Here is a 27,106-nt window from a genome sequence, read left to right as displayed (position 1 = left end):
CCAAATTCATGACTCAATCTACTTGGCGTGGGGGTGGGGGAGTAGCTCAAAGATGAGTGCTAGCAAACCGCAACTTCTCAGCAGAGCTATTTGTGGTTTTTTTTACAGAGGTTTCAACAATCCATGTAGATGAAAACGTTGATGAATTCAGAGGCAGGAACATCAAAGCACCTGCAGGCATACTTGGAATTCACAGATCCAGCTAAAACAAAGCAGCTCGATGCATTTGGGAGATGAGCCAATTCGTAAGCTTTTATGACTTTGCTTCATCAGATCCATGAAAAGCTATCCAGCTGCTGGGCAACTTGGAACACATACATCTGTGAACTCTTAAGATGCTTGGGAGTGGGAACAGAGAATAAAGAATTGCTCCTGAGGATTGGAAATCAGGAGAATAAATCTTTACAAACGATACTTGCTTAGCAATACTAACGTTTACTCTACCCTTTTGGCTCAGAGCTGTGTCTAAAAGGTCCATTATCCACGTCTTATTTTTTAAAAATACTTTTTTAAAATAAAGCAATCGGGAAACAATCGCATCCAGGTGTATTTACGCATTAAAGCATCTCTGGTCCTCTCCATTATTTCAGTTTTCATCTAACATATTCCTGTGTGGGCAACTGTATTCCAGTGAATGGGAAAGCCAAACCCTGTCAGTGATCAAGCTCTCACAGACGTAACAGATGCCACAAGCAAATTGTTTTAACTATGTGTAATCTGCCAATCAAAGAAGGACCTTGACAGAAGGGAACAGTGAAATCTCAAGATCCCTTGACACCACTTAAAAGGAGAAATCACTTGAAATCCTCCAAATTGGCACATCTGCCACCATAGGCAAGCAAAGGCCCTTCTCTCTTAGCTCTCTTTTACGGCAAAACGTTTGACTTAATGCGCCGTGTTGCACTTGCGTAAACAGGGGAAAGGGAAAAGACGACGACATACAAGCAGGGAAGGGAAGGGTCACAGGAACTGGCCTCAGAGTGATGAAAAGCAAACGCTAATGCACGTTAGCAACCTTGGAGCTTTGGAATCGTTTACCATTGCTGTCTGCCTGCCAAGTCGTCTTCCAAGAATCTAAGGACTCAAACAAGCCGTAGGGGGACCAGGGAAAGAGGATGAGATTTGATCCAAATCACTCAGTGGCACTAATTCAGTCATAGGAGAAGGAAGAGATATGGCAAACCAAAACTAGCAAGATTTTAGGGTGAGTAACCATGACCTCTGAAGAGCCTCGGGTGGCGCAGGGGGGTGGGCGGCAGCATTGCAGCCGAAACTCTCCCCACGACCCGAGTTCGATCCCAGCCGAAGCTGGATTCTCTCTAGGGTAGCCGGCTCAGGTCGACTCGGCCTTCCATCCTTCCAAGGTCAGTAAAGTGAGGACCCAGCTTGCTGGGGAAGGCAGTGGCAAACCACCCCGCTAGAGTCTGCCAAGAAAATGTCACAAAAGCAGCGTCCCCCCCAAAGGGTCAGACATGACTCGGTGCTTGCACAGGGGGCCTTTCTCATCACACAACCATCACCTCTAGGTGAGCAAGAGGGGAGACGAAGAAGAGGAGGTCCAGCACAATCAGACTCACAAGATACTGTTAATTATAACTACCGTCTCTGCAGTTTTAGCCTTCCTGCGGTGTTGATTTTCTGGTCTGGTCCTCCTGGTAGGGCTGACGCTTAGCATGATGCTCAGATCAGCCGCTGGAATGCCCTCGCAAAGAGGCCATGAAAGCCTTGCCTTCCCCATAATGGCACTGATGCTGTCATACAAAGCAAGCAACAGCCACTGAGCTGATTGTCTGTGGTCCCCCTCTGGCCCATGTCGCACTCCCCCTTCTCCACCGCCAGACCCAATGAATAGATTTGCCACTGACCTCTGGCACCAACGTCCCAGCCATGCTGCTGAACAAAATGTCATTTCCTGCAGAGTGTTTAGAGGGTAACCACGGTGACCGCAGGCCACGAAGGCCTGCAAAAATCCCGGGTGTCGAATGCCTACGCGCAAAAGCCACTATTTGTTGCGTGGGGCCTCATCTATCAACACGTGTGCTGTTGGTCAACATCTGGAGGTGGAGGGGTTTGGTCCTATGAGAGGCTGATCACTTTTGGGGGGGGCTGGCCGTTGCATCACTTATCGGACAGGAAGGAAGGGAAACTGTGGGACACAAACGGGTTTGATCCTGGCGCGGCCCAGACTGGGAATCTGATTGCAACCTGCCAGACACCTCTCTTGCGGGCTATCTGAAAAAGGATGAGAGAGTTGCCCTGCCTGAGCTTTTTAACACATGTCAGCCTAGACCAGTGTTTCTCAACCTCGGCAATTTTAAGACGTGTGGACTTCAACTCCCAGAATTCCCCAGCCAGCACAGCCCCACCCCTTTCCCCCCTTCGGTGCCGTTCCAGAGATCTTAGCTCAGGAAATGGGATGGCGGCTTTCTGACAGCCCCCTCCTTCTGCGACCCAAAGCACTCACCAATCTTAGTCCAGAGATAAAGGGGAGAAAGCCAGATCTGAGGAGGCCACTGAATCAGAGAAGTGTGTAAGGTGGGAGGTAATGAGCCACAGTGGGCATGCCCTGGCATTTTCATTTATTTCCTCCCATTTGCCAACTCACAACAACCGCAACTCTGTTAAGCCTATTTTAGGGCTTATGTGATTGTTTTAGTGGGTGTCCTTTCCAAATGGCAGAACACCCTCTTACTGGTTTTGGGCAAACGTAGCTGGGGATTGCTTATTCTGCCGAAGCTGAACTGGATAGGCAGGTATGTTATGCTAATTAATGCAGGAAAACTTGCATTGGCAAAATTTGCAGGCCTTTTTTTTTTAAACATCCACATTTACATCCTCGTTGCTGGAGTCAAAAGGCTGTCTGGAAATAGGGCCCGGAAGAAAATCAGCTGAAGCCTTTTGGTCAAACAGCTGCTAATGGCACAGCATAAAGGCAGCTCTTTGTAGGATCTGAAGAAATGTAAGATTTATTCTGTTTGTTGATTCAGGGCCAGGGATGGGGGGACTTAATACAAAAAGAGCCAAGGACTTCAAGATAACCATGTATACATCACTGACTATTGCGCTTTGCACATACCTTTGCACCTTCAGAGGCCCAAGCCGGGAGGACTTCAACTTCCAAAAATCTCCAGCCGACATGGCCGCTGCTGAGGATTCTGGGAGTTGAAGTCCACACATCAGGAGGGCACCCAGGTTAGGGAAGAAGCATCCATGTTCCTGGACTACAATTCCCTTGATCCCACGAAATCAGAGAGTTTGTGGTCTCAGGATAGGGCCAGACTCACCGGGGAAGACAAAGATTTAAATTTGGGAGGTCTGAAAACTTGACCGACTGCATTTGCTCATCAATACAGAAGCTAGGACCCACATTCCTTCTCCCCTGCAAGATTTATAAAGTATTTCCATTTTATTTCACCTTCTAAACTGACCGCATTCCGCCCCCGACGGCTCGCTTTCCAATCACAATCAGGAAACGAGGATATCGTTTTCCTTTTGGAAAGGAAAAGGACAACATCTTTCAAGGCCCAGGAACCTCCCGACTGCCTACGGTCAATGCAACCCAATTATGGGCCTCTCAGGCTTTAGCTGCTGTAACAATCAGACCATGCTGCGGGCTCTCCATGGCGCCCTTCCTTCCCGGGGAGAAAAAGCTTCCTTGAAAGGCATCAGTGGGAGCACTCTATAACCCCCTGCTGTCAACTCACACCTTCAGGTTTCAAAGTCGAGCTAAAAGCTTTTCCGCCTGCGTTTGTGAGCCTCTTCGCAGCTCTTCCGCGGCCTTGTCCCTCCTTCTCCCGAGCAGGCTAATGCAACTGAAGGGGCCCCGTCCGTGCTTCACATTTGAGTGGGATACAATTAACAATCTGCATAACGTTTGCACTTAACATGATCTATCCCATTTGGGCCGTTTTCAACGGCAAGCGCAGAGGAAGCGCATCTTAGAACGTTCTGGAAATAATCAGGGATCTCCATGTACACATCTTTTTATTATTAGGCAAACAACAAAAGGTCTATTCATGGGGACAGACACTGCCGGAGAGAGACATTTAAGCGCGCCTTCTTGCCGCTGTGCTCTCTGCTGTGTGGAGGCCAGCAAAATTCTATTTATCAAGATCTGTGAACAGCTCAAGGCAATTAACTTTATCTGTAGCTGCAGTAATAGCAATAATGAAAGCATCTAGTCTTGGCATGATAGTAACAGTCCTTTTCTCCCCCTTCCCCCCCTTTAAGTGCCACATTCCGTCAATATGTGTTTTAATTCCCATTTTAATCTGTCGGCAAAAACACCTCAGTCCGCCAACGAGTCTACCCTTGCAATGGGCGCTTCCAAACTTTGGCCTGGGTGCTCCGACAAGTCTTGGGCAAGGGGGCAAGAGAAGGATATACAGCACAGAAGGGTAAAAAGAGGGTATCAGCTGCAACTGAGTAGAGCTGCCCTACCTGTTCTCTTCCCTTCCAACTAATTCTTAAACATGTGTCACCAAGAACATCTGACTCATACCACGACTCTTCAATGGGCTCCAGAGTCCGTGAACAAGGAAAAAAACGCCACAACATGTTCGGCGGTTCTCCCACCCTTCTGGCTCTCCCCACCTGCCCCGGGGCTCTACTCCAGTCTTGCCAAGCCCTAGGTATGGACCAAGTCAATTCTGCTGCAAATCTATTTCCTAAGAGTCTCGGCTACAACGGACTGCTAGTCCTGGTCTCCTGAGGGCCTGAAAAACAGGACTGTTCCAGAGGCTAGGAACAGACCAGGCTGTGAATTCATGGCCAGGATGACATGGGACAAGTCAGAGGGCTTCAGGGGAACACCGTGCTGCAAAAACCAAAAGCCCAGAGAGGTAGCGAATGGCTGAATTTCGAGTGGAGGCGCAGGGCCTCAATTCAAATCTCCTTCTTCCCCATCCGCAATGAGCCCCGAACCGCATGGGTTACACATTACAACCAAGAGCTGGGAAGACAATCTGAAGGATGCCCCTCTCTTCCTTTCTTTTGGAAGGAGGCGTGCAACTCCTGAATGGCAAAGATGGCAGAGCAGTCCCTTAGAAGACCTTGGGAAGCGTGAAAGGCCTTCTTCAGGAGGAGGACAATCTCTAGCCGGGCTGGGCTCTTCTGATGGGTAAAGCAAAGAGGAGGCAGAGAGGGAGAGGTGGGAAATCTGTACTATTCCTAGGGAGGGGAGGGGTAATCGGAGAAGGATGCCAGCAGAATGACAGGTAAAAACGGGAGAATTTACCTCCTCCCTCCCCACCTCCGTCGCTGACAACAAACAAATCGCTAGTCTGATCTTTCAGTGCGGTTTCCTGCCAAGCAGATCTCAAGGCCCGCTGCTAGCTCCCTGTCAAGGAAGCCATGCCTTGGGTACCCCCACCCCCCTCCTCCCCCAAGCTCCAAAAGGCTCCTGCCAATTTGCTACCTTGACTTGGAAGATCCAATGCCGAGGCAGCGTGGTCTCGTTTCCCCAAACGATTTTTATTATAAACCGGTCTTCTAGAGAATCCATTTTCTTTTAAGGGGCTTGACGCTGCTGCTGCTGTTTAATGGACTGCCAGTATAATTTAGATTTCATCAATTTGGACTCATTCAAGCCCAGCTCCTGATTGTACAGTAAATGGAACATATTTCTATTCAACAAAATTAATGATAGTTAATTCTCATCTGGAACAGAGCCCCTACCCCCCCTTCCCCCCATTTTATGAAAGCTACAGTTCTCTGGTTCCTGCATCAAGTTACATGATTTCCCACTCCAATTACTTCCTTCTACACTTTCCACCATGCCTCCAATGCAGGGTTTTGGGGGGGGGGGGGGGTAAGACTCCCCTTGCAAGACTAATGTACATTTTGATCCAGCATGCTCTCTCCAGTTCTGACATGGACCTCCAACGTTTGTGCAAACTGCCCACCGATGAAAGGCAATGGGGGAAGGACAGGGGAGAAGCTTAAGAGCACCCAGACCCCAACCCAGGTTGGATTGCTGATGTTGTTTCCCTCATGAAAAGCTAAAAAACGCAATCTGAACAGGACCAGCGTCTAAATAAAAGCTGCTACCAGCTAATGTCAAGGTGATTATGGTCCTGCCCAAGAGTAGCAAGCAATAATGTGGCTGTGTGGGTAGTTATTGGTGGCTCTAGATGGGCACATGTGACACCACTCCTGCGCAAGCTGCACTGGGTGCCGGTCTGCTTCCGGGTCCAATTCAAGGTGTTGGTTATCACCTTTAAAGCCCTACATGGCATGGGGCCAAGCTACCTGAGGGACCGTCTCACCCCCTTAACATTGAGCCATCCCACCAGGTCATGCAGAGAGGGCATGCTGCGGACCCTGTCAGCGAGGGAATTCCACCTGGCGGGGTCCAGGAGGCGGGCCTTCTCTGCAGTGGCACCCACCCTTTGGAATATTCTGCCCCCAGAGGTGAGGCAGGCCCCTTCGCTCCCGGCCTTCCAGAAGAATTTGAAAACCTGGTTCTGCCGCCTTGCTGGGGATGGGAAGGGCAACAGCTCTTCCTGGGGGTGGCTGGTGCTGTAGTGCCCTCCCCATTGAATGAGAGCTTTTTGCCACAAGGATCTTATATTTATCTATTTATAATGATAGTCTGTATCGTAATTTATGTTTTATGGTTTTAATTTGTTTATTTTGTTGTAAACCGCCCAGAGTCCCCCTTTGGGGGAGACAGGCGGTGAGAAAAAATTGAAATATGTATAAATATATATATATAGCTAGCTAGCTAGCATGGCCAGAGGTGAGCTGGAAGAGGAACACAGCACCTTGTAAACATTCAAAATCCCCACTTCCCCTAAGGCAAGGGGACTACGTCTCCCAGAATTCCTCAGCACTGGAAGGAAACCCAAGTGGCAAGACTGGGGGAAGGGAGGGCTTAGAAAGCTTGGGTTCAAGTAAAGCTTCCTGCCCCTCATGGTTGGTAGTGTGTCTGGCTTTGTATATGAAAAAGGATCAGAGAGCTTTCGTTCACTTGTTCCTTCCAAGCCTGAAGAGACAGAAAAAACCACAGAGTTGCCATGAATGATGTACAGGTAGTCCTCGACTTACGACCACAATTGGGACTGGAACTTCCATCGCTAAGTGATGCGGCCATTAAGTGAGTCGGTTGTTAAGCAAATCTGGCTTCCCCCATTGACTTTGCTCATTGGAAGGTCGCAAATGGCGATTACGTGACCCTGGAATGCTGCAACCATTGTAAATACAGTACATGCCGGTTGCCGAGTGCCTGAATTCTGATCATGTGACTGTGGGGATACTGCGACAGTCGTAAGTGTGAGGATCAGTCCTAAGTCACTTTCCCCAGCACCATCATAACTTTGAATGGTCGTAAAACAAATGGTCGTAAGTCGAGGACTACCTGTATTGCTTTCCTCCGTCTAAGGTTATGGTTGTGAGTCCTAAGCCCAGATATGACATTTCCAGATTGGGACACTTGGTCAGACGCTGACCTGGAAGCGAAACCCTCCACTGGCATCCACATGAGTGGCGAGTTAGATGCCTGGGCTAATTTTCCCTCTTGACATGGCCAACTAACGCAGCAAAGATCCCTGCCTGACTCGTCGGTTTTATGGCTGCACATGCTCCTTCCAGCTCAGCCTTCACCGAGCCCATCTATCTGCCACCTCCTCGGCACTAAGTAAATGACAACCATCAGCAGCGATCCTTCAGCCCCACACAAGACAGGGAAGACAAAAACAAAACAAATGGCTTCTCAAGGTTGGCATCATAAGCGTCTCCAGAAAAACAGGGCAGTGGCGGCAAGACATCGCGGAGAGGGTGGGCGCCCAGGATTGGATTCACGGCGGGGCTCCTTCTTGACAATTTTGGATCCCCGATGAGGAAAGAGCTTCCCATCATGCTGTTGGGGAAAATAAGATGCCTCTCCTGCCCTGCCAAAAGCATGCTGGGCCTCAAGCGGTTGCTCGCTCGCAACAACTGAGTGCGTCCTTTCACCTAGCCATTTACCATCCATCAACCCAGCATTTTTACAATCAAGCCCCACAACCTTTCAACAAGGCATTTGTGTCTAAAAGGCATAACAGCTACTTTGCTTTCTAAAGCAGACACATGTGTTCTTTTTTCCTGGTTACTATTTAAGCCATAAATGGATTCTGACACACTTTCTACAAAAGAAAGGCGGAAAGAGGCTTATATTCTTCTCCACGCCTCCCTGTAACCCCTTGGTCCCGTCTTTCTTGGAAGAAAGAAAAATCGTAAGATCTGAGACACGGGTCTAGACAATGACGTGACGCTTCAGAGGGCAAGAACGCACCCTGTGCTCATTCTTTAGGATGAAGACACAGAGAGGAAGGAAGCCCTGAGAGATAAGCCACGACCCCGAGGATAACATTCACTGCCCCTCGCGGCATCTGCGTCCAGCCCAGGCCCTGAGCGGAAGAGAGGACGCTGCTGCAGGCCTTGAGAAACACAGTCACCCAGGAATCAAAGGCTCCGTCCACAGAACCCTCTGTCTGCATGATTTATTGTTCTGGCCCACAGGAAGCTGCCCTAGACAGGTCAGACGACAGTTCCATCTTGGTCTATTTTATACATCAGGGGCCCTCTGTTTTCAGAGAGCACTTTTTCCAACCCTGCTGGGAGATGCTGGAGGAGCCTGGGCGTATTCAAGGCAGGAGCCACACCGTTTATCCTCATCCAATCAGCCCAGATTAGCTTACTCTTTTCCAGTTGTGTAACACAGACTTAGTCGCACCAGTTGCTGGAGAACGACAGCAAAGAGCGTTATTGCTGGGCGCCTCTGTCTGGGGCTTCCGGTACCTCGGTGGGGGAACAGCTGCTCTGCATGGACCCCCATTCAATCCAGCTTACAGAATCACGTAGCAGGAGATGGGAAAGACCTCGTCTACTGGAGTCACCAAAACCAGGGTTCAACCTTTGTGACCGTGGGTCAAGAAAAACAACCTGGTTCTGTGCTGCAGAGCAAATTCCCCAATGCAACTGGCAAAACGCAAACAGCCTGCCCGAAGCACGGGTGCCAACGGCAAAGCAGCACTGGAATGCCCTGCTTGGGGAACCAGATGCAGATGTGAAAGCCTCATCGCTTTACAGACACAAGGCGGTCTCCAAGAAGATCACCGCGTGGCTCTCTCCGGTGTCACGGGTCTTGGGCATCAGCACCCTGCTTCCCAGCCCCACAGATGTGTTTCTCCCCAGAAATGTCAGTTCAATACTGATGCCAAACCATCTTGGGAGAACAATGTACTGATCTGCAGCAACCTGGTGAAGCTTCAGAGGACCATCCTGCTCTTGGGTATTTACAGAGACACCGGAAGGGGTTCAACCCCAACAGCACTGCTGCTTTCACTTCTCTGAGGACTGTCAGAGGAGGTCCCCGTGTTGCCTTCTCTCTTGGGCCCAGAGACTCCATCAGAAGCAGCCGCTTCCCGTAACGGTGCGTTGAAGGATGACGTTGGCAACGCACCGCCTCGAATTCTACACTGCAGCACAAACACAATGCCCCCAAACCCGACAAAAGAAACGTGGAGGGTGCTTGCTCACTCTCTTTCTCTCACAAACACAACACGGCCAAGCAAAGCTTTCTGGATCAACACCACAGATGGTTCTCCCTGGCACAAACTGGATACTTTCCCCAGGATTTTGCTTTTTTATTTAATGAAAAGGATACATGCCGATTTTTAGAAAGTTGAAAGAGATGGTTTTAAGGCTCAACCTCCATTTATCAGTCTTTAAGAGCGGCACCATCTGTCAGGCATTAACAGCTGCTCCGTATTTTAAAAGCCAGAACAACGCCTGCCACATTAACGCTAAGGGGGTGGAGAAGGGAGCAGAGGCAGGGATTTTCACCTTGTAATGCTCACTTTTTGCTGGCAGCAAGAGGCCACCTCCTACTGCTTGGCTACCATGATTGAAGGCCAAGGGTGTGCCCGTCTCTTGAGGAGCAGCAGCAGTGCCTGGCAAAACCCTCACATTTCTATGCTTTCCACTCGCAGATTCCAGGCAGGAGCTGAAAATTAGCCTGGAAGCAAAGCAGATGGATATGTATTCCCTGCTCCGAAAGCAACGCACTTGCCATGCGCTGGGGAACCCAGCGTGCAACCTAGCAGCATTTTTCCTCAAGTCAAAACCAAGCATTTGCTTTCAGCTGTGCAGGGAATGCTCAAGAAACGCTCTGGCTGAGCATGAAAACGCTGCTTCCCTTGGAGAAAGCCACTGGCTCAATCCCCAGGGCCTTCCGGATTGGGCTGGGAGAGGACGCTGGGGCACCCCTGGGTCACTGTGCTAAACTGCACCCAGAGAACTGGCCACTGGTCTGGGCCGGTAGGAAACGCCTGGGCCAAGCGATCCAGGGTGTGATCCCTCTTCTCCAACTTGTATGGAGCAGGGCTATCGGATCCAAGTGGAAGGAAAGAGAAGAAGGGGGCGACCAGCAGCGAGATGGGTGGACTCAGAGTGGTGATGGGGGCACCAATGGAAGGCCTGAGGGACCAAGTTGGGGACAGATCCTCCTGGAGAAAATCTACGTGGCTGCTTAGGGTCAGCATTGACTGGATGGCACATAACCAATCAATCACACCAGATCCAAAAATGAACATGGGCACTCCGAATTTAATATGTCCTCTCCACCAGAAGCGATACTGCCGCTAGAGGGGTGCTGACGCCAGCTGCTCTGGGCCCAGGGCAAGTGAGCGGGCAGCGTACAGCTGCAATCAGTATACTAATAACAAACCATCCACAGTTTCCCCTTCATTCAGATAAAGTAGGCTTTTCTCAAAGTGTGCTCAATACCAAACAGGCAGCTTAATTTTAGGCCCAATCAAGGGGTGGGGCGGGGTGATTTGTTAGACTTCATGGACACCGCTGCCCTGGTTCACAAATCTTGTTCCACCTTGGTTAGCCGAACAGGACCTGACAGGTGGATTCAGAGATCAAACGGAGAAGTCAGATGCCATGGTTCTTAAAACGCAACAGTTGCAGCCGCACGACATGCTACGCTAAAATGCAATGACTGCATTTGGAGTTTGTGCCAGCGATGGAATTGCTTGGCTTCTAGGTCACAGTCTCTAGCTTTCCTCCAGTTCAAGCTGGGGTGGGCCCAAACTGGGGAGACTTTTTGATAAGTTACGGGATGCCACCGTTTAAAAACACCTCAAGCTCCCTGAAGTGTAGCAGGATCTCAACATTTCAGCCCTGGCCATTCAAGGAGGAATAGGGGCATCCCTGTAGGTGCAACAATGGAAATCTGGTGGCCTGTGAGTCCCACCACCCTCTGTAAGCCATCAAGGAGATCAGCTGGCTATAGGACCCCGGTAACCTCACCTGTTCCCAAACAAGTCTGCTCAGCAAATGGGAGAACAGCACAGAATCGAGAGACAGGCAGCAGTTGCCATTCATGTATTGATTCAAGCTGAATGCCCCATTCTTTGTCAGCAGGGCCTTCGCTGTTTAATTTTTTTTTCCTTGAGTCTTTCTCTTTCTCTAATTCTGGCACATTTGCTTCTCTCAGCTGGTGAAGCTGTCAGAACAAATAGAAGGCAATATATGGAAGCAAGGCAAACACATGGGTCAATGTCAAACACAAGCCAATCACTCTCAGGCCCAAAGCCAAAGGCTTGCCTTTCAATTTCACTCATGTCCTCCAATCCAAATACCCTCAGACTGTTTAAAAAAACAAAAGAAGCCTACCAAAACTCTTCCCTTTGCTCTCTTCATCTGGGGATTTTTAAAAGCAGCCCTTATTTAAAAAAAAAAAACACCAGCACGCACCGTCGAAGAGCAGACTGGGAATTAAGGAGGAGTTTCAGCCACCTCCTTGGCGAATACCAAGGAAAAGCATCCATGTATAATTATTATAAAGGGAACATTTAACAATTAATTGAGCCAGCAAAAGCTAAACCTCCTGAGCTTCAGATTTCAAGGGCTTGCTTGCTAAGCAAAAGGGCAGAGGATTTCAACTTAACCATAGGAGATCTCAGCCCAATTAGGCTCTGGGTAAATAAAATAAAATAAATCTGGCTCTCCTTGGCCAGGATGCAAATGTGCTGGAGAGACATGGGGGGGGGGAAAAACACGAGATAAAGAGCAAACCAAGCGCCTTCTGTTGTTGTGTTGTGTTCGCAGGTAATCTAACTGACGCCAGGCAGTGGCACGAAAAGCTGTTTAATGGAGGGTTAGAAACAATGCAACTCAAAAAAAAAAAAAAAAAGGCAAACGAGAGGAGGATGGAGGTGACAAAATTATAACCCTTTATCGCTCTTGTGGTATAAACAGGCTCAAGCAGGAATGGGCCATAAACACGAGAGGGAGGGGGAACAAGACACAGTCCTGGGGCCCGGCACGCGGGTCACTGCCAAGGTCAACAGGTTTCCCCTGCTTTTCTGGCCCCAAGGTGTGTAAAGGTTTGCACACCCAGAGCACACCATCTCCAGTCGAAGGATTTCCCAGGGAAAGTTGTTCTCATGGTATGCAGCAGAACCACAGGCCTGGCTCTGTGCATTCAGGGTCAGATAGTCAGAAGCCTTGACGCAAATGGTGGGACTGAGTTAGGAATCGGCTCTGACGCCAGGTTACCGGCTTGCAAGAAGGGGAGGGAACCCCTGCTTTCCCCCAGATTCCAAGTTCAATCTCTGGCCTCTTTGGCTTAGAAGAGCAGGTGGGACCTCTTCCTGCCTCTCCTCCACCTCCTGCAACTGGACAAGGAGAAAGGGGCAGCCTTGAGCCCCATACACGACAGCTGATAGGGCCAGTTAATGATTCACTGCTTATCCGCACACCAGCAGGCGAGTCAAACCTTTCATGGGCTATTAATTGATTTATTATTTACAAAGCTGACTCTGCACCTCAGCCCTGTTCCCACAACCACGCTGTTCTACCCATCCTATTTGCAGGGCAGAAGATACAGACTTATTGGACAAGGTTGGGGCAATGCAGACACTTTCAGGTGTATGGACTTCAACTCCCAGAATTCCCCAGTCAGCACGGCTGGCTGGGGAATTCTGGGAGTTGAAGTCCACGCATCTTAAAGTTGCTGAGGTCGAGAAAGGTTGTAGTAGATTAACGGCAAACACGTTTCTCAAGGGTGGATTCCTTTCCAGGCAACAGAAGCCCACGTGCGTGCAAGTGGGAGAGATCTGTAGGCTTGGGGGATCCTCGAGGTTTGCGGAAGTTCAAAAATCTTACACGGAAATCTCCCGCGCTTCCCGGGGAAGCTGAGCATGTTCAGAGGGCGAGGCTTTGTAAAACAGAGTTTGCTGGAGGAAGTTGTGGCTGGAGGGCCAGCTGGCAGCCAGGAAGCAATGCTGCAACGTTTTGCCCATTTAGTAAGGACGGATGCTTGATCCTGGGCATCTCGACTGTCAGCACTGTAAGAATCTCAAGTCATTTCCCTAACAAATCCCAACTTGGCATGTTTTCAAATGGCACTGCCACCCAATGCTTCCAAAGGCAATTCCACCCCCTGGCTTCAACACTGGGAGTCAAGGGCCTTTCTCAACCACAAGGCACCTTAACACGGCTTTTTCTGGGCAAGGAGTTCCCAAGAACAGTGCTCACGGCTGTTCTCCCAGAGCTCGGCAGGGGACAAAGTCTCTTGCAGTGATCTTTGTTCTCTGAGCTTTCCCATCCCATTCTAAACATGCCTTGGCAGAAATACTTGCCTCAAGAGGGGAGGGAGATAGGAGACCCGCTTCAGAGAGCCCACCCTTTGCTCGGGAGACAAGGAAGAGCAGAGGACCATGAACAAGAAGGCTGCTCCTCGACAGACAGAGAAAGGGCGCGAGCAACAGGAAATGGCCGATCTTAGCCAAATATTTTTAGCAGCCCCTACTGCCTCCCATTTCCAGTGTTGTTGTTTTTTAAGCAAGCATTTATTTACTTGCCCTAATGAAGTATGGCCCAGTAAATGGAAATTCTCCAGGGCAAGTTAGAGTAGAAGCAAGCAGTGCCTCCCTTACAAGGTGGGGAAACCTGTATCCGGAAGGCCTTTCCCACAGACAGCTCTGCTATTAAAAATCCAGCTATGCGGGGATTTGTGATGGAGGGTGCTACTGATTCGGACAAGTGAAAGGGAGGTGCAAGGGGAAAGAAAATGGTTGGCCAGAATGCTGGGAATTTAAGCTTGTTGCTTCCAAATAAGTGTGTGCTGCAGGGCTCCTATTTACCCCCCATTTGGGGACAAGAATTGTAGAAGAAGCCAGGAGGTACTTTAAGGGGCAACGTTGAGCCTTTAATTCCTGGGGAGTTCCTGGTGACTGGTGCTTTTCCTCCACCAGCAGTCAAGCAGGAAAAGCAGGGTAGCGAGGACCAGCATGCACGGACCTGAAAAATTAACCAGGATTCTCTCCAATTCTGGCTTACTGTTTTGTGTGAGCATTTCTATGCACCTAGGCCACTCAACACACTGGCCGGGACTGGGGAGAGTCACGGCCCAATCTTAATGAAGGCAAATCAAGGAAGGTGGCAATTGTACATGGAAACAAAGGTTTCAGGCCACTGGCTCTGTGGGTTTTGAGAACAAGGTGATATTAAAAGTACAGAAACGTGTGTCGATCGCCTCACGCCACAAGGCCGAACAAATCGAAGCTCAACACCAAAAAGGCTCAGAATAAGGAACAACACCTCCAAGGACCAGCTCTGCTCTGCGCACTCCAGAGCGCCCCCAGGCCAGCTGCCGAAGCCGATGCTGAGAGAGCAGGATTGTGTAACCTGCTGGCAATTCCCACCCACCTGCCTGTCCCCTTCCTGTGGACTCAGCCGAAGCAGCAGAAGCTACGTTTAGACATCACCTCCTTCCCAGCATGCCGTAAGACGGGTCGGGCGTCTTGTTTTGCATACAACACCATCCTCTTGGGCTGGAGCACCCATCAGCACCCTGAACAAAGGCTCAAATTACACCCTTCCCGCTCTTTGTAATGGGGCCACCACCCTTTCTCCCCAAGAAATAAGCACTTGGAAGAGAAAGGGAGAGAAAATGTGTGTGCCTCAACTGCTAAGTGTTGAGGGTTGCACCCAGCCGGCTACAAAGCACTTAACAGCTGGCATCTACATAAACAAAAGAAATGCTGGCAAACTCAGATAGGGAAGGGACCTTTAGAGGCGCTCACTTGTGTTTTTCTTCCCTTCCTCCGTTACATCCAGAGATTGTTCGGCCCCCCTTTCCCCAGCAGTACCTTGAAACGGGGCGAGTCAGCAGTGGGCTCCCCCTCTACCTGGAAGGTGAAATCCTTCCTGGGGGCAAAGTCTGCCCAGCACGCTAGAGCAGGCTATAACCGGGAGGAAGGAGGTTATTTTGTGGCTCATCGATGTGGCGCATTGGGTGAACCAGGCCATCATGTTAAGCCACAATGGGGTTTAACTTGCTTGGGCATGGCATGTTATGGGAGCTGCAGGCACAGCAATTTGGTTTTGTTAACCTGGGTTTGCCACACTGTGTGGACCCAGTCAGTGATCTCCCTGGAGAGAAAATTTCTACCCTTATGATGTATCTAGAACGATGTTTCTCAACCTCGGCAACTTGAAGATGGGTGGACTTCAGCTCCCAGAATTCCCCAGCCAGCATGTCCCACAATAGACTAGTACATTCATGCATTCGCTAGAAGCAGAGACTCTTATTTTCTCACTGGCACGCACTGGCATCACGACATCCCTCCCAGTGCAGCAAGGTGCCCAGGCCTTTTGCACAAAAGTTAGTGCCCAGAGTCTGCCCCCTTCCCACCGGGGCTGGCAGAGCCGACTTGTGAACAAACACAGGCGGATGAGTGCAAGGTGACCGATTCAACAAGCAGAAACCTTTTGAGTTGGAGAAGAAAAATGGAGATTAATCCAGCTCCCTGAAATCCAGGAAATGTAATCATTTGGCAATTAAATAATCCAGGAGCTCTTAAAAAATTATCACAGTGGGGCGGAGCTCTTCCTACATTCTTGTCTGCCAAAGCTAACATTCTGCCCGCCTTTGAGGCCCAGCTTTTATTCCTATTTGTCTTTCTGCCATGATGCCCCTCGTGGATTAAACCATTTTAATCCTGATAGATCCTTTTAAATGGTTCTGGATCATCACAGCAAAAATGAGAGTGCCCTACTTTTGAGTTCCCAGAGACGAGAGAGGTGCCAGATCTGTCTTCCTCAATGCAGCGAGCTGAGCACGGGGTTCTGGGGCCCTCTCCTGCCTTCCACCACCACATACAACCCTTTCGGAAGAGAAATATTAGGAACGAAGCCCCGTGAACTGGAGGGTGACCCACTGCCTTTAACCGCCCTCTGCCGATGTGTCCTTAGGTCCTCTTCCCTGTGACTGGCGAGGACACAAGGCTGGAGTTGACAAGGAAGATGACCCACTGTTGGGCTCAGCTCTGTGGATGTGGCACAGCCAGAAGCCATACGGGTGTTGTGATGATGTGGGGCCGAAAAGTCTCGGGGGGAAAATTAGCCTGTTTCCTCAAGCACAGGCCGTGCGGGGGGGAGCAGGGCGTCCTCCATCACTGTGAGAAAACACTGACATGAGCAGTTAGGCAGGCAGGCGTATAAGTACCTGGGTGAGGAGGAGGCAAGTCCTGTGGATTTATTTGATTTATCAACCATCAGCTGAATCTGAAACAAGGGCAAGCAAAGGACACCGTGTGCAAGGAACTAAATTTCATTAAGCAGCCAGGCAAACACACATGCATATTTAGCCAAGCCAGAGAGACCAATCCAACCGGACGCCCCCTCCCCGGGATGCTGTTTTCCAAGTTAAAAGCGATGTCCAGAAAACACGGCAGTAATCAAGATACCAAAGTTAGCAGAGAGATGGAACAATCCAATGTCCAACATACAATTATCTCCTAGGTGAAAAGTGTGTGTGTGTGTGTGTGTATGTGTGTGTGTGTGTGTGTGTGTGTGTTGAAACCACTGCTTGAAATCAAAGCAGCTAGATGGGTGAAGCGGTGCCCTCTAGACAGGCTTGTGGACAAGGTCTCCAGGCAGGTGAGAGCCAGCTTGGTCTAGTGGTGAAGATGCTGGGCTAGAAACCAGGAGGCTGTGAGTTCTAGTCCCGCCTGAGGCAGGAAAGCCGGCTGGGTGACCTTGGGCCAGTCCCTCTCTCCCAGCCCACCCACCTCACGGGGTTGTTGTTGTTGTGGGGAAGATAGGAGGGGGAAGGGGTATTAGGTACGTTCGCCGCCTTGAATTATTTGTAAAAATAATAAAGGCGGGATAAAAATAAAATAAATAAATAAAATAAACATCCCTCTTGCCAAGTGACAGCACTCTGGCTGATGCGGAGAATGAAGACCTGCAGGTAGGAGGGGGAAAGGGGTGGGGGAGGAAAGGGAGTTCCATTTCTGGGGACTAAATGCAACCCTGTCCTGCCGACATGCTGTGGGCGGAAGAGGGGTCCTCCCTGCGGGTGTCTCTATTGTCAGGAGCAGAGAAGACCTGGACTCAGGAGCGCAGGGGCAGCTTTCTCAAACTCTGCCAGGCTTAAAAGGCACATCAGGCAGCCTCTGGGCTTCACTGTGGCACGAGATCACCCAGCTGACAAAAGAAGCCCCCTTTCAAAATAGAAACTTTGTTAAATTTCAAAATACAAGTAACATGCATAAAGACAGAAAAAGATCAAAGAAAGAAGAAGCCATTTTAACCGCCTCTTCCACGATGCCGTAAATCAATTTTCGTTCTGAGCCATTTTGGTAAGAAGAGGGGAGAGGCAGAGGCAGGACCTGTGGCCGGAGCGAGTGCCTTTTTCCCACGAAAGAGCTCCTTAGGAGTAGGGCTGTCGGCCAAGCCATCATTATGGCTAGCAAAGCAGGAATGCCAGGAGCCAAATCCTGTTCTCCTGGACCGCAACACTTCTGGCCTGGCTGTTCTAATGATTCGGGACACACCTCTGTACCTCTGCAGGTGAGGCCTGATACACCAGCACAAAAGACAAGGCAGGAGAGGGGCCTGTCCAGCACTGAAATTTAACCTGCCCGAGGGCAAGGAGGAAAACAGCTATGGTGGCCAAAGGAGGGTGATGTTATTTCTTCCGCAGTTCTCCATGTTACTTCTTAAAAGCCATCCACTCGCAACCTCTGTGGATGAAACAGAGCTCAGACCTTTTTATGTGTAAGAATCCTGCACAACACACCTTACGGCCTCTCCATGTGTCCACTGTGAGGTGCAGGTGACAAAGAGATCCTAAACGCTTTGGAAAGAAGGCCTGATAAAGGGCCAAGACAGGTGGCCCAAAGCCACAAGTCAGCCCATCACCCCCTGTTCGCCATGCTGCCTCTTCTCATCTGCTAAGCCCCTCATACGTCTTGGTAGCATCTCAAGGCTGGAAACTTTCAAGGACCCGACCGTCTGAACATTAAGCTGGTGCTACATATCAGCCTAAAGTTTAATTTGAAATACCTGATTGTGTGTTAAAAAGAAAGATCAGCCTCCGTGGACCAAAAATGGCCATCCCAGAATCCAAACTGGTTTTAGCAGAAGGTTTATCTAAAGCTACGGCAATATGCACATCATCAAGTATGATGCTCTAAGTCTTTCAATCATGCTGGTTGGGGCCAAAAGCTTAGCAAAGGTGTGAAAAGGTTCCCTCCAAAACTTATCACTCCTGGCCAGATATTGGCTGCTATACTGGTAGGGCGGTTCTGCTTCCCCCTGGATTCCTTGAAGCAAGAGAGACAAATCTTAGAAGCCTCAGCCTTCTCCTCTAGCGCAGCTTTCCCAACCTGATGTGTCTAGGTGTACCTGAGTCCAACTCCCATCACTCCCAGCCAGGGTGGCTGTCAGCTAGAGCTGATGGGAGGGGAAGCTTAACTCATCTTGAGGTTGGTGTAGACCTCGCTACAGCTGTAGCAGCTTATTGACCCAATCGGTTTCTGCCCAGCCATACCTGAACTATCGGCCCAGCAATTTCTGAGCCATCGTAACTCCCGCACAAGGTGGTTGCGCTTGGAACGAGCACCAAAGCTGACTCAGAGTAGGCGGGGCAAGGAAAGAGACGGCGCAATGGATTGTTAAGCAGAGGCCACCTTCCACCTAGGATGGAATTACAAGCGACAGATGTCTAATGGCCTGTAGCAAAGCTACACTCCCAATTACGGTGGTCTCTTTCCACTGGAGGTGGCAATTCAAGTGATCTGAGCAATGTATTACATTTTTAATGCTTCACAAATAAGGAAGAATATGAAGTAGACGCAAGATATATTCCCACGAATGCATGAAAAACACAGACGTCACGTTTTCGTCTGGTGCTCGGGCACATTCAAAGGATGTCACAGCCACTCGTCATTCAGGCAGCCAAACTGGGGAGCCGGAGAATGTTCACGCACCATCAAAGAGACTTGCAGGCAGGCGAGGCTACTCTGGCCGGTCCTGTTCACAACCCTCCACCTGACCGAGGTTCCAGATATGCCATGGAGCGACCAGGAGAGAAGGGTGGATGAAGGAGGAGCAAGCGGGAGAAACGGCAATGGGGAAACTCAAAGGATATAAATGGCTTCTATCTAGCCGGCAATCTTTAGAAACTCATAAACTAGATCAGTGATACCATTCCTCCATTGCAGGGAGAACGCCCGGGTAAAGAGAAATCAAGGGCTGCTGCTTTAGGCCTTCTGGCGATGGAATTATAATCCCTTAGCCATGACTGTCAGAGGAGTAGTTCTCCAGCAGAGCTATTCAGAGGCACGTTTGCAAGGTCCACGTGACTCCTGGATCAAAGAGCACCGCACAAACTCCTCTGTCGCACACAGCAAGGTCTCAGTCAAGTCATTATTTATCCAGTCAACTGGTGGCCTGTCTTTCTATTCAAGCAAGTAAAAGCGGCTAACAAAGTTTAAAATAAACGAGAGAGAGAGAGAGAGAGAGAAATGGGGACGCCAGCAGGCCTATTGCAAAGCTAAGCAACACTACTGAGTCCTGTGGCAAAGCTGTGAAGGACACACAAGACCCGGGTTTGGTAGCTCGATGAAAGCGACCGCACAAGAGCATGGGAGGAACTTCTGGCTTGCTTCAGGCACCTGCCAATCTGCAACGCAATCTGTTCCCCCTCCAAGAACATGGGCTATGACTGCCGCCCAACTATTTTCTCTTCCGCTTGGAGTGGAGGTCAGCTTCCTCAAAGCCGACAAACACAAGCGCTCACCAGTCAATCAGAACTTGATCACTACGAGCTGCTGAGAACACAAACAGCTTCTTTCCATACTTAGCCAGAGTTCTCGCAGGGATCTTGACCTCAAGAAGCACACACTTTTCCAGAACTAACCTCTGCGGAGCTTTCCCCCATCAGCACAGACAAGGGGGTGAGCCACGGTCTATTCCCCCCCCTCGCCCACAAATGTAGTCTGCTTTGACTCTGTTTGCGAAAACTTGGCTCCTTGGGCTGGTGGTGGTTGGAAACCTTTGCACACAAGAAAAGGTCTCCCTACATTACTCATCACGGCATACTTTCCCATTGATGACTGCCAAAGAAACGGCAAAGGAGGCTTCACCAGTTATGGGAGTGGATCTGAAGGTCTTGGTCAGCACCAGAGTTAAACGGCATCAGGGTTCAAAGCCAGTGTGGAGTCGCTTCCCTTGATGCTTTCAGTATAGGGATGGGCAAGCCAACAATCCAACGGCACTTGTATGTCCCATGGCCATCAGAGACTACCATCCATCAAGTGTCTAGTAGTCCAGGGTTACACACACACGTGAACCAACTCTAAATGTCCTGACCCATCCAGGCGCCTCATTTATCTCAGCTCAGGTTAAAGCTCTTTTGGAGGCTGTGAATTCCCACAGAGGTGGAGAGCCATCCCAGGAATGCTTTAGGGATTGGACCTCACAGCCCAAGTGAACTCACCCATGAAAATCCCTGCAGATGTTCTACTCAGCAAGGGTTGTATGAATCGGTGAACGGACGTGATGGAAGCGAAGACATGGGGAGAGATAAAGTGAATAGCGTTGGCATAAACTCAGTTTAGTTAGATCTCCTTTTCTTTCGTACCTCTTGCCTCCCATTTCGTTTGCTTACTACGTCTTACTCTTCTGCTCTTCGCATGATGCTGCTCATCCCGAAAGGGAATAGCCAGATTGGTATGTATGTACTGAGGCATGTAAACAGCCACACGCTTGGCTGCCTGTGTCAGCCAAGAACTTTTTATATCCATTTTTTATCACAACTAAACCCAAAGCAGCTAGCAAGTAAAACAGCAAATAACAAACGCAAAATATATAGCTGTACCTCTAAATGCAGAAAGGGGGCAGCTCCCTGACAACGTCCAGCCTATTACTCCAACAATACCATTAAACGGCAACCTGATGTTTCCTGAAAAAACCCACATTTTAGTCCGTTATTTAAAGGAATGTCATGTTCTGGCCTGGTGAAGTCTTCAGGGTGAGTCTGATGAATCTGGTGCCCCTTAATTAGCAGCAGCACAGCAACATTGGTGGTGATTCAGGCTTCTCGCCCACCCCCGTCTCTTAGCCGCAATTAAGAGACCCACCATCATTATGGCTAGCCTGCCCCCAGGGGAAGCCCAGAATGCCAGCCGAAAAAGCTACAAGGGCCTACTTGCATCTCCAAGCTAGCCAACAGTTTTAAGCATTCTGTCAATGCAACACATTAAAAAAAATGTTTCCCCTGATTTATTTCCACGGGTGCTTTTTCCCCTCTCCTTCTGAAAAGCACATCCGTCTTTCCTCCCCCAGCAGCACCTCTAGCATGCCAATGGTTTCACAACAGAGTAGGCGATAAATGTGGGCGCTTTCTCTTCTGACAGAAGAATCAGGAATAAATACGTGTGTCCTGGTGAAGCTGGGGCGCTACGAATAACCAGAAAATCAAGGCAGCTTCCACCAGGAGGTCATGGCTATGCTGAGAAGCAGACTGTTGGGCTCTAATGAAGCCACTTAAGGATTTTTATGGCCATCTGAGCTCAGTTAATATGAACTGAGGAATTCTCCTACAAAAATGCAATGAAGTAGCATAGGATGGGATGGGTGAAACTAAGGATGGCTATGGAACTTGTACACGTGCCTCGTCTTTCCGACTTCCACAGACGTCTCACTCTACGCTCACAGCCAGCACGCCCCAATTTGGAATTTACTCTTGTCCAGCTCCGGTACCCTTGAGGGAACTACCCGAGGATCAGCTGTTCCCTCAAGAAGCCACCATGTTTCTCCCCTGATGCGTCCTGGCCTGAAGTCACGAGGCCACCCCTTCCCTGATTTCCTGCTGATCCTTAACTAAAGCTCATCTTTCCTGGGAAGACTGCTGATCCCCCAACCCCGTCACCTTTGATACAGCCTGCTGGATTGAGACAACAGCATATGGACCGCTGGAAGGGGCGCATACTATCCCCTTCTCTTCCTCATCAAATGGGAGTAACGAAATTAGAAAATGGTAAGCCCCTTGGCTCAGGGACCTGTCTGCTCTCTCTCTCTCTCTCTCTCTCTCTCACACACACACACACACACACACGAGCCAAGGAGGGATCTCCCTCTCCCGCTCTCTCACCTCCAGGCCGGTAGACGACGTCGTCTTCCGTGATGAACGAGGTGATCTCCCCGTTGTCCGTCCTCTCGTAGCGAGATTTCTTCTTGGGAGGCTTTTTTTTGTTCTTCTTCGTGGACTCCTCCGTGGTGGCGCTGTGGTTGTCATTGTCCTCGTCCTCGCTGTGGTCGCTCTCGGCGTAGTTCTTGGCCCCGCCTTCCAGGGTGCAGCTCCGGCGTGGCCGTGCGTTCTCGCCCTCCCTCGCCTTGTCCCGTTTGTCCCGGTCCCGGTCCTTCTCCTTCTCCTTCTCCCTCTCCTTGTCCGCTGTCATGATGCGCCAGGTGCCTTCTTCCGTCCTCTCACGGCTCGGCCTCCGTGAAAGGTAGACAGTCAGCCTGGGCTTCAGTCTTCTGAATTTCCCACTCCACTCCAGGAAAAATTGGACCACTCCAGCAACCCCAGCGTTTTAGAAAGGTCCTTGGAAAGGAGAGAACGAGACAAAGCCAATATTAGCCACCGATGCCTTTTGCAACCTGCACGTGTGGATATACCGTCCGTCCGTTGCTGCCGTTCGGACTGGGCAGCTGAAACAGCACCACCCACACCCAGTCAGGAGGCAACGGCAGGTCTGGCCCCCCGTTTTCCAAAATCACAAGCTCTTAAGGGGGAGCCGCCAGAAGGGGGAAGCCTCTAAATACAAGGGGGGTAGAACACTGAGCACTGGGATGGGGGAGAAAGAACAAGGAACATGAGAGGCGAGGGAGATAAGACGGAATTCAAATTCCTGAGGAAAGGCATGGCTGGTGGGTTCCCTAAACAGGAGCACCCCGCATCGTAGCATTTTGTGGCATGTGAGTGCAAGTAAACACATACATTCTTATGATCCAGTCCTGGGATAGCTCTAGAGGCTGAAGGATGGCTTTATGCATATAAAGGCACGCTAGATATTCCTGAATTCCTAAGGGGCAGCATGCAATGGCTGATCTACTCTGCAAGGCTACCGTCCTGCCTCTGCATCTCACAAGTCCATGCAGTGGGGAGGCCCTCGGGCCACAAATCCCCAGCTTGTTATGACAACAGTTATTTGAAAGGAAACTTGGATTCCATCAAATGTTTTCTCAAACATGCTGGAAAGTTTGAAGGCATGGTTGTCTCGCTGTGCTCCTAGGAACAAAGCCTTGATTTTTTTTAAGCCACAGGAAAACAGGCACCCTTGGGTAGCTGATCTTTTGCTTCAAATCCAAATGTAGAGCTCAAACTGCAGAATATATACTATGGAGCACTTGCAGACTATATATACTAATCTCCCACACACTTCTTTATGTCTGTGGAAAAACAGCTGGGGAGACAGCTGGGTTCCGCACTCATCCTTTCCTGGGGGAAAAAACGACTGCCATCCTAACCAGCTCCACCAGACTGCCGGTATTAGGACCAGGGAAAGGCTGCCCTGTGGAAGACCTGCCCCATCTCATTGCTGTTGCCCATTTTCCCATTCGAAGCTCAACCTGACCACCGCTTCCCTCCCAATCTTGGGGGCAAATATCTGCTCTAAGAGGTGGGGTATGTCTTCCAGCAGGAATGTCGAGGCTGCCCAGCCACAGGGGAAGCTTCTGGGTCAATGCCTCTGACTCAACAGAATTTCGCACCAGCTATGAAAAATGGGCAATGAGTGAGCGGGGGGCGGGGGGGGTGGCTTCCTGGCCTATCCGCCAGAGGGCTTTTAAAGTGAAGCCAAACGTCCCCCTCGCTTTCAAAACAGAGCTTCATAGACAATTACTTTTCCAGCACCCATGGAGACCTAATAAATTTCTATTATTTCTCAGAGATGCATGCTAGATCCTCAGAAAGGACAGGCCCTAACTAACCAGAGCTTGATGTGATATGGTTAAGAGGCTCAGCTGCAAATCAATCCCCCCTTGCCCTAAGCTGGAACCATCTTCTTAATCTTTGCAATCAATCCTAGGAGCCCCCTATTTTAAAAAAAAGGGAGGGGTCAAAGACAGGCAAAAAGACATTATTCATGTACTTCCACCTATGTGTACAGTGTTTTACAAAGGACACGTGCCTATCTCAAGAGACATGTAATCCAAAACAGGTATGAGGAAACAACAGAAAGGGGTGGGTGAAGGGAGGAAGCACTAGATCCCAAGCAAGCTTCAGCTCCTCTATCTGCAACAGAAGGAAATCAATGCCAGCCTGTCTCACAGGATTATTAAGAGGATTAGAATCCAAGCACCACATACATGCAAAGCAATTTTTTTAATAGGAACTTGTGAGGCTGGTCAATACCAGCATTTAAGCCACTGCTGTCTATCTTCGCTGGAAGGAAATGCACAGCTCTCTCACCAGGATCACACCCAGATCTCCCACCTGATCCTTTCAAAATGAAGGTGCCAGGTCCTGAATCTGGAGACCTCGTCCAGGCAAGGGGGGGGGCTTGATGCGTCGTATTAAGTCATCATGTGGTTTGTTTGATATTTGGCTCCATGGGAATCCGGCTAGCATAGTTTATACTGCTGTTATTTAATGTATGAACCAGGCCTCCCAGGTTTGTTTAGGAAACTACATCTAAAACAAACCAGGGCTTTGCAAGATGAGCAACCTCAGGCAGAGTATTTTACTGCTGAGCTATCACACACACAGACACACACACAGAGATTGTAGATGCAGCTATAGCTACACAGAGGTAAGCTAGTGGTAAAAACTGCTGCGGAAAAGAGAAGAGCCATGTCATCATGGAAACAACAGTTTCAAGAGACCAATATAGGTGCAGCATCAAAGGGTCAGTGATGGTAGTGGGTAGCTTTGAAGATCAAAACCTGTTCCTTTCAGAACCTAATAACCTCCTTTTTTAAAAGGAAAAGGGGCGGGGGGGGGGAGAGTGAGTCTGTACAGTAATAAATTCTTAGACCTGGTTGACTTTACTCCCAACAATGTTAACCTCCAAAATGATAAACTGACTTTGCTGTCATGACACCAGACCTGGGATTCGAGGTTCTCCTCCCCTCACAATCCCACCCCCGTCCCTGCTTTCCAGAACGAGGCAAACAGCTCAGGAAGAAATTATTCCAGCTCCTTTCCTTTTCCTAAAAAAGCTACATAAGAGGATCTTACCCATGCACCGATGAAGAGGTTATGCCATCGGAGACTGCAGTAATATTTATTTTATTTTTTTATTTCTATCCTCTAAAGCAGTGTTTTTCAACCTTGGCCACTTTAAGATGTGTGGACTTCAACTCCCAGAATTCCCCAGCCAGCACAGCTGGGGAATTCTGGGAGTTGAAGTCCACACATCTTAAAGTGCCCATGGTTGAGACACTGCTCTAGAAACTGAAGGCGACATATACTCCTCCTCCAATTTTCCCTACAACAACCACTTTGCAGGGTAGGTTGAACAGAGAGTCAAGGACTGACCCAAAGCCACGCAGGGAGCTTTGATGGCTAAGTGTGGCCTTAGCCCTGTGTCTCCCTGGTGTATATCCAACACCTATACCACGCTACCTGAACATACCCTCCTGTCTGTGGATTTCAACTCCCAGAATTCTCAGCAGTGGCAATGCTGGCTGAGGAATTCTGGGAAATCAAGCACACCCATCTGGAGAGGATTCAGGTGGTGGTGGATTGTTCTGAAGTTTGCAGAAACTGGGACAGAAGACAAATTGAGCCGACATGACCAGCAACATACACAAAAACAGCAGGGACCCTACGGCTTGTGAGAGGTATGTTTTACGTCGGGGACGGATACATCCTGAGAAATCAGAGGCCGCAATTCAAACTTCATAATGCACACACCTATCAAGTCACTCCCTGCAGTCAATTATGAAAGTGTCTTTTTGATTGCACAGAACTGCCCAGGCTGCTTTGCACAACTGTGCATTTGTGCCTGCTGAAATACTGGCGACCAATGTGAGAATACATACTGTGCATTAGTCTCTTCTCCAAATATATTTTTAGGACTGATATTGCCACTTGCCTACAATTATTCTTAACTGCAAGCTACATCTCACAAGGTCAGGTGCAAGCAGAAGAGAGGGAAGTGAGGATCATGGTGCTGTCACAAAATCCTTACACTAGGATAGGAACAGGAATTCTGAGACAAGCAAGGCACAAAAGGCCCTGGAATAAATAGTACTTGCTGTGCTCAGGCATCTGCATTAAGCCCAAAGACTAATATAGCTCCATATAGCTCCATGTTTCAATTTCTAGCACTCCATGTCACAAGAGGGGCGGCGCCCAAGCGCAAGAGAACAGAGGTGAGAATGTCAAACATACACAAAATCTGCACCTGGGCCAGCTCTGCACAGCCAACGCGCTTCTTCTCCACAGAAAATCTTACGGAGCCCCCAGAGATTTTGCGATGGGGTATCAACTGCCACCCTCCTTGTCAGACCACCGGAATTCCACAAACTCCTGCCTAACTTGCAACCGGCCTGGTTAAGGGTGTGGCGTGACGACTGGCACTGGCTAACACCCCACCACAACCTCTTCCCAGTGGCCCTCCCAGAAAACAACACTCCAGCCACGGCAGCGGGACCGGGGAGCACAACCTCTTGTGGAGAAAAGCCGCCAGAACCAGAACACCCAGCAAGCCCTGGGAAGCCCAGGACCCAGTTTCAAGGCAGCGGTTCATGGAGCTCGCAAGGGAGCAGGCTCCCTTCTGCTGGTTTCATCCCCATCAAATGGCTCTAA

At 49.6% G+C, this 27,106-nt stretch overlaps 1 protein-coding gene across 3 annotated transcripts in view; it reads right to left on the bottom strand.

Annotated features, from left to right (window-relative positions):
• The window catches only part of RERE (arginine-glutamic acid dipeptide repeats), a 223,521-nt gene that overhangs the window by 107,198 nt on the left and 89,217 nt on the right, over positions 1 to 27,106 (bottom strand). For all 3 annotated transcript variants that reach the window (XM_063317557.1, XM_063317558.1, XM_063317559.1), the window contains exon 2: positions 22,442 to 22,894. In XM_063317557.1, coding sequence (XP_063173627.1) covers positions 22,442 to 22,748 — 307 coding nt within the window. In that variant the 5' untranslated portion in view covers positions 22,749 to 22,894. The remainder of the gene's footprint in view (positions 1 to 22,441; positions 22,895 to 27,106) is intronic.

Source organism: Candoia aspera, chromosome 18 (genome assembly GCF_035149785.1).
Source record: "Candoia aspera isolate rCanAsp1 chromosome 18, rCanAsp1.hap2, whole genome shotgun sequence".
Lineage (NCBI taxonomy): Eukaryota > Metazoa > Chordata > Lepidosauria > Squamata > Boidae > Candoia > Candoia aspera.
This window is presented reverse-complemented; position numbering and strand designations above follow the sequence as displayed.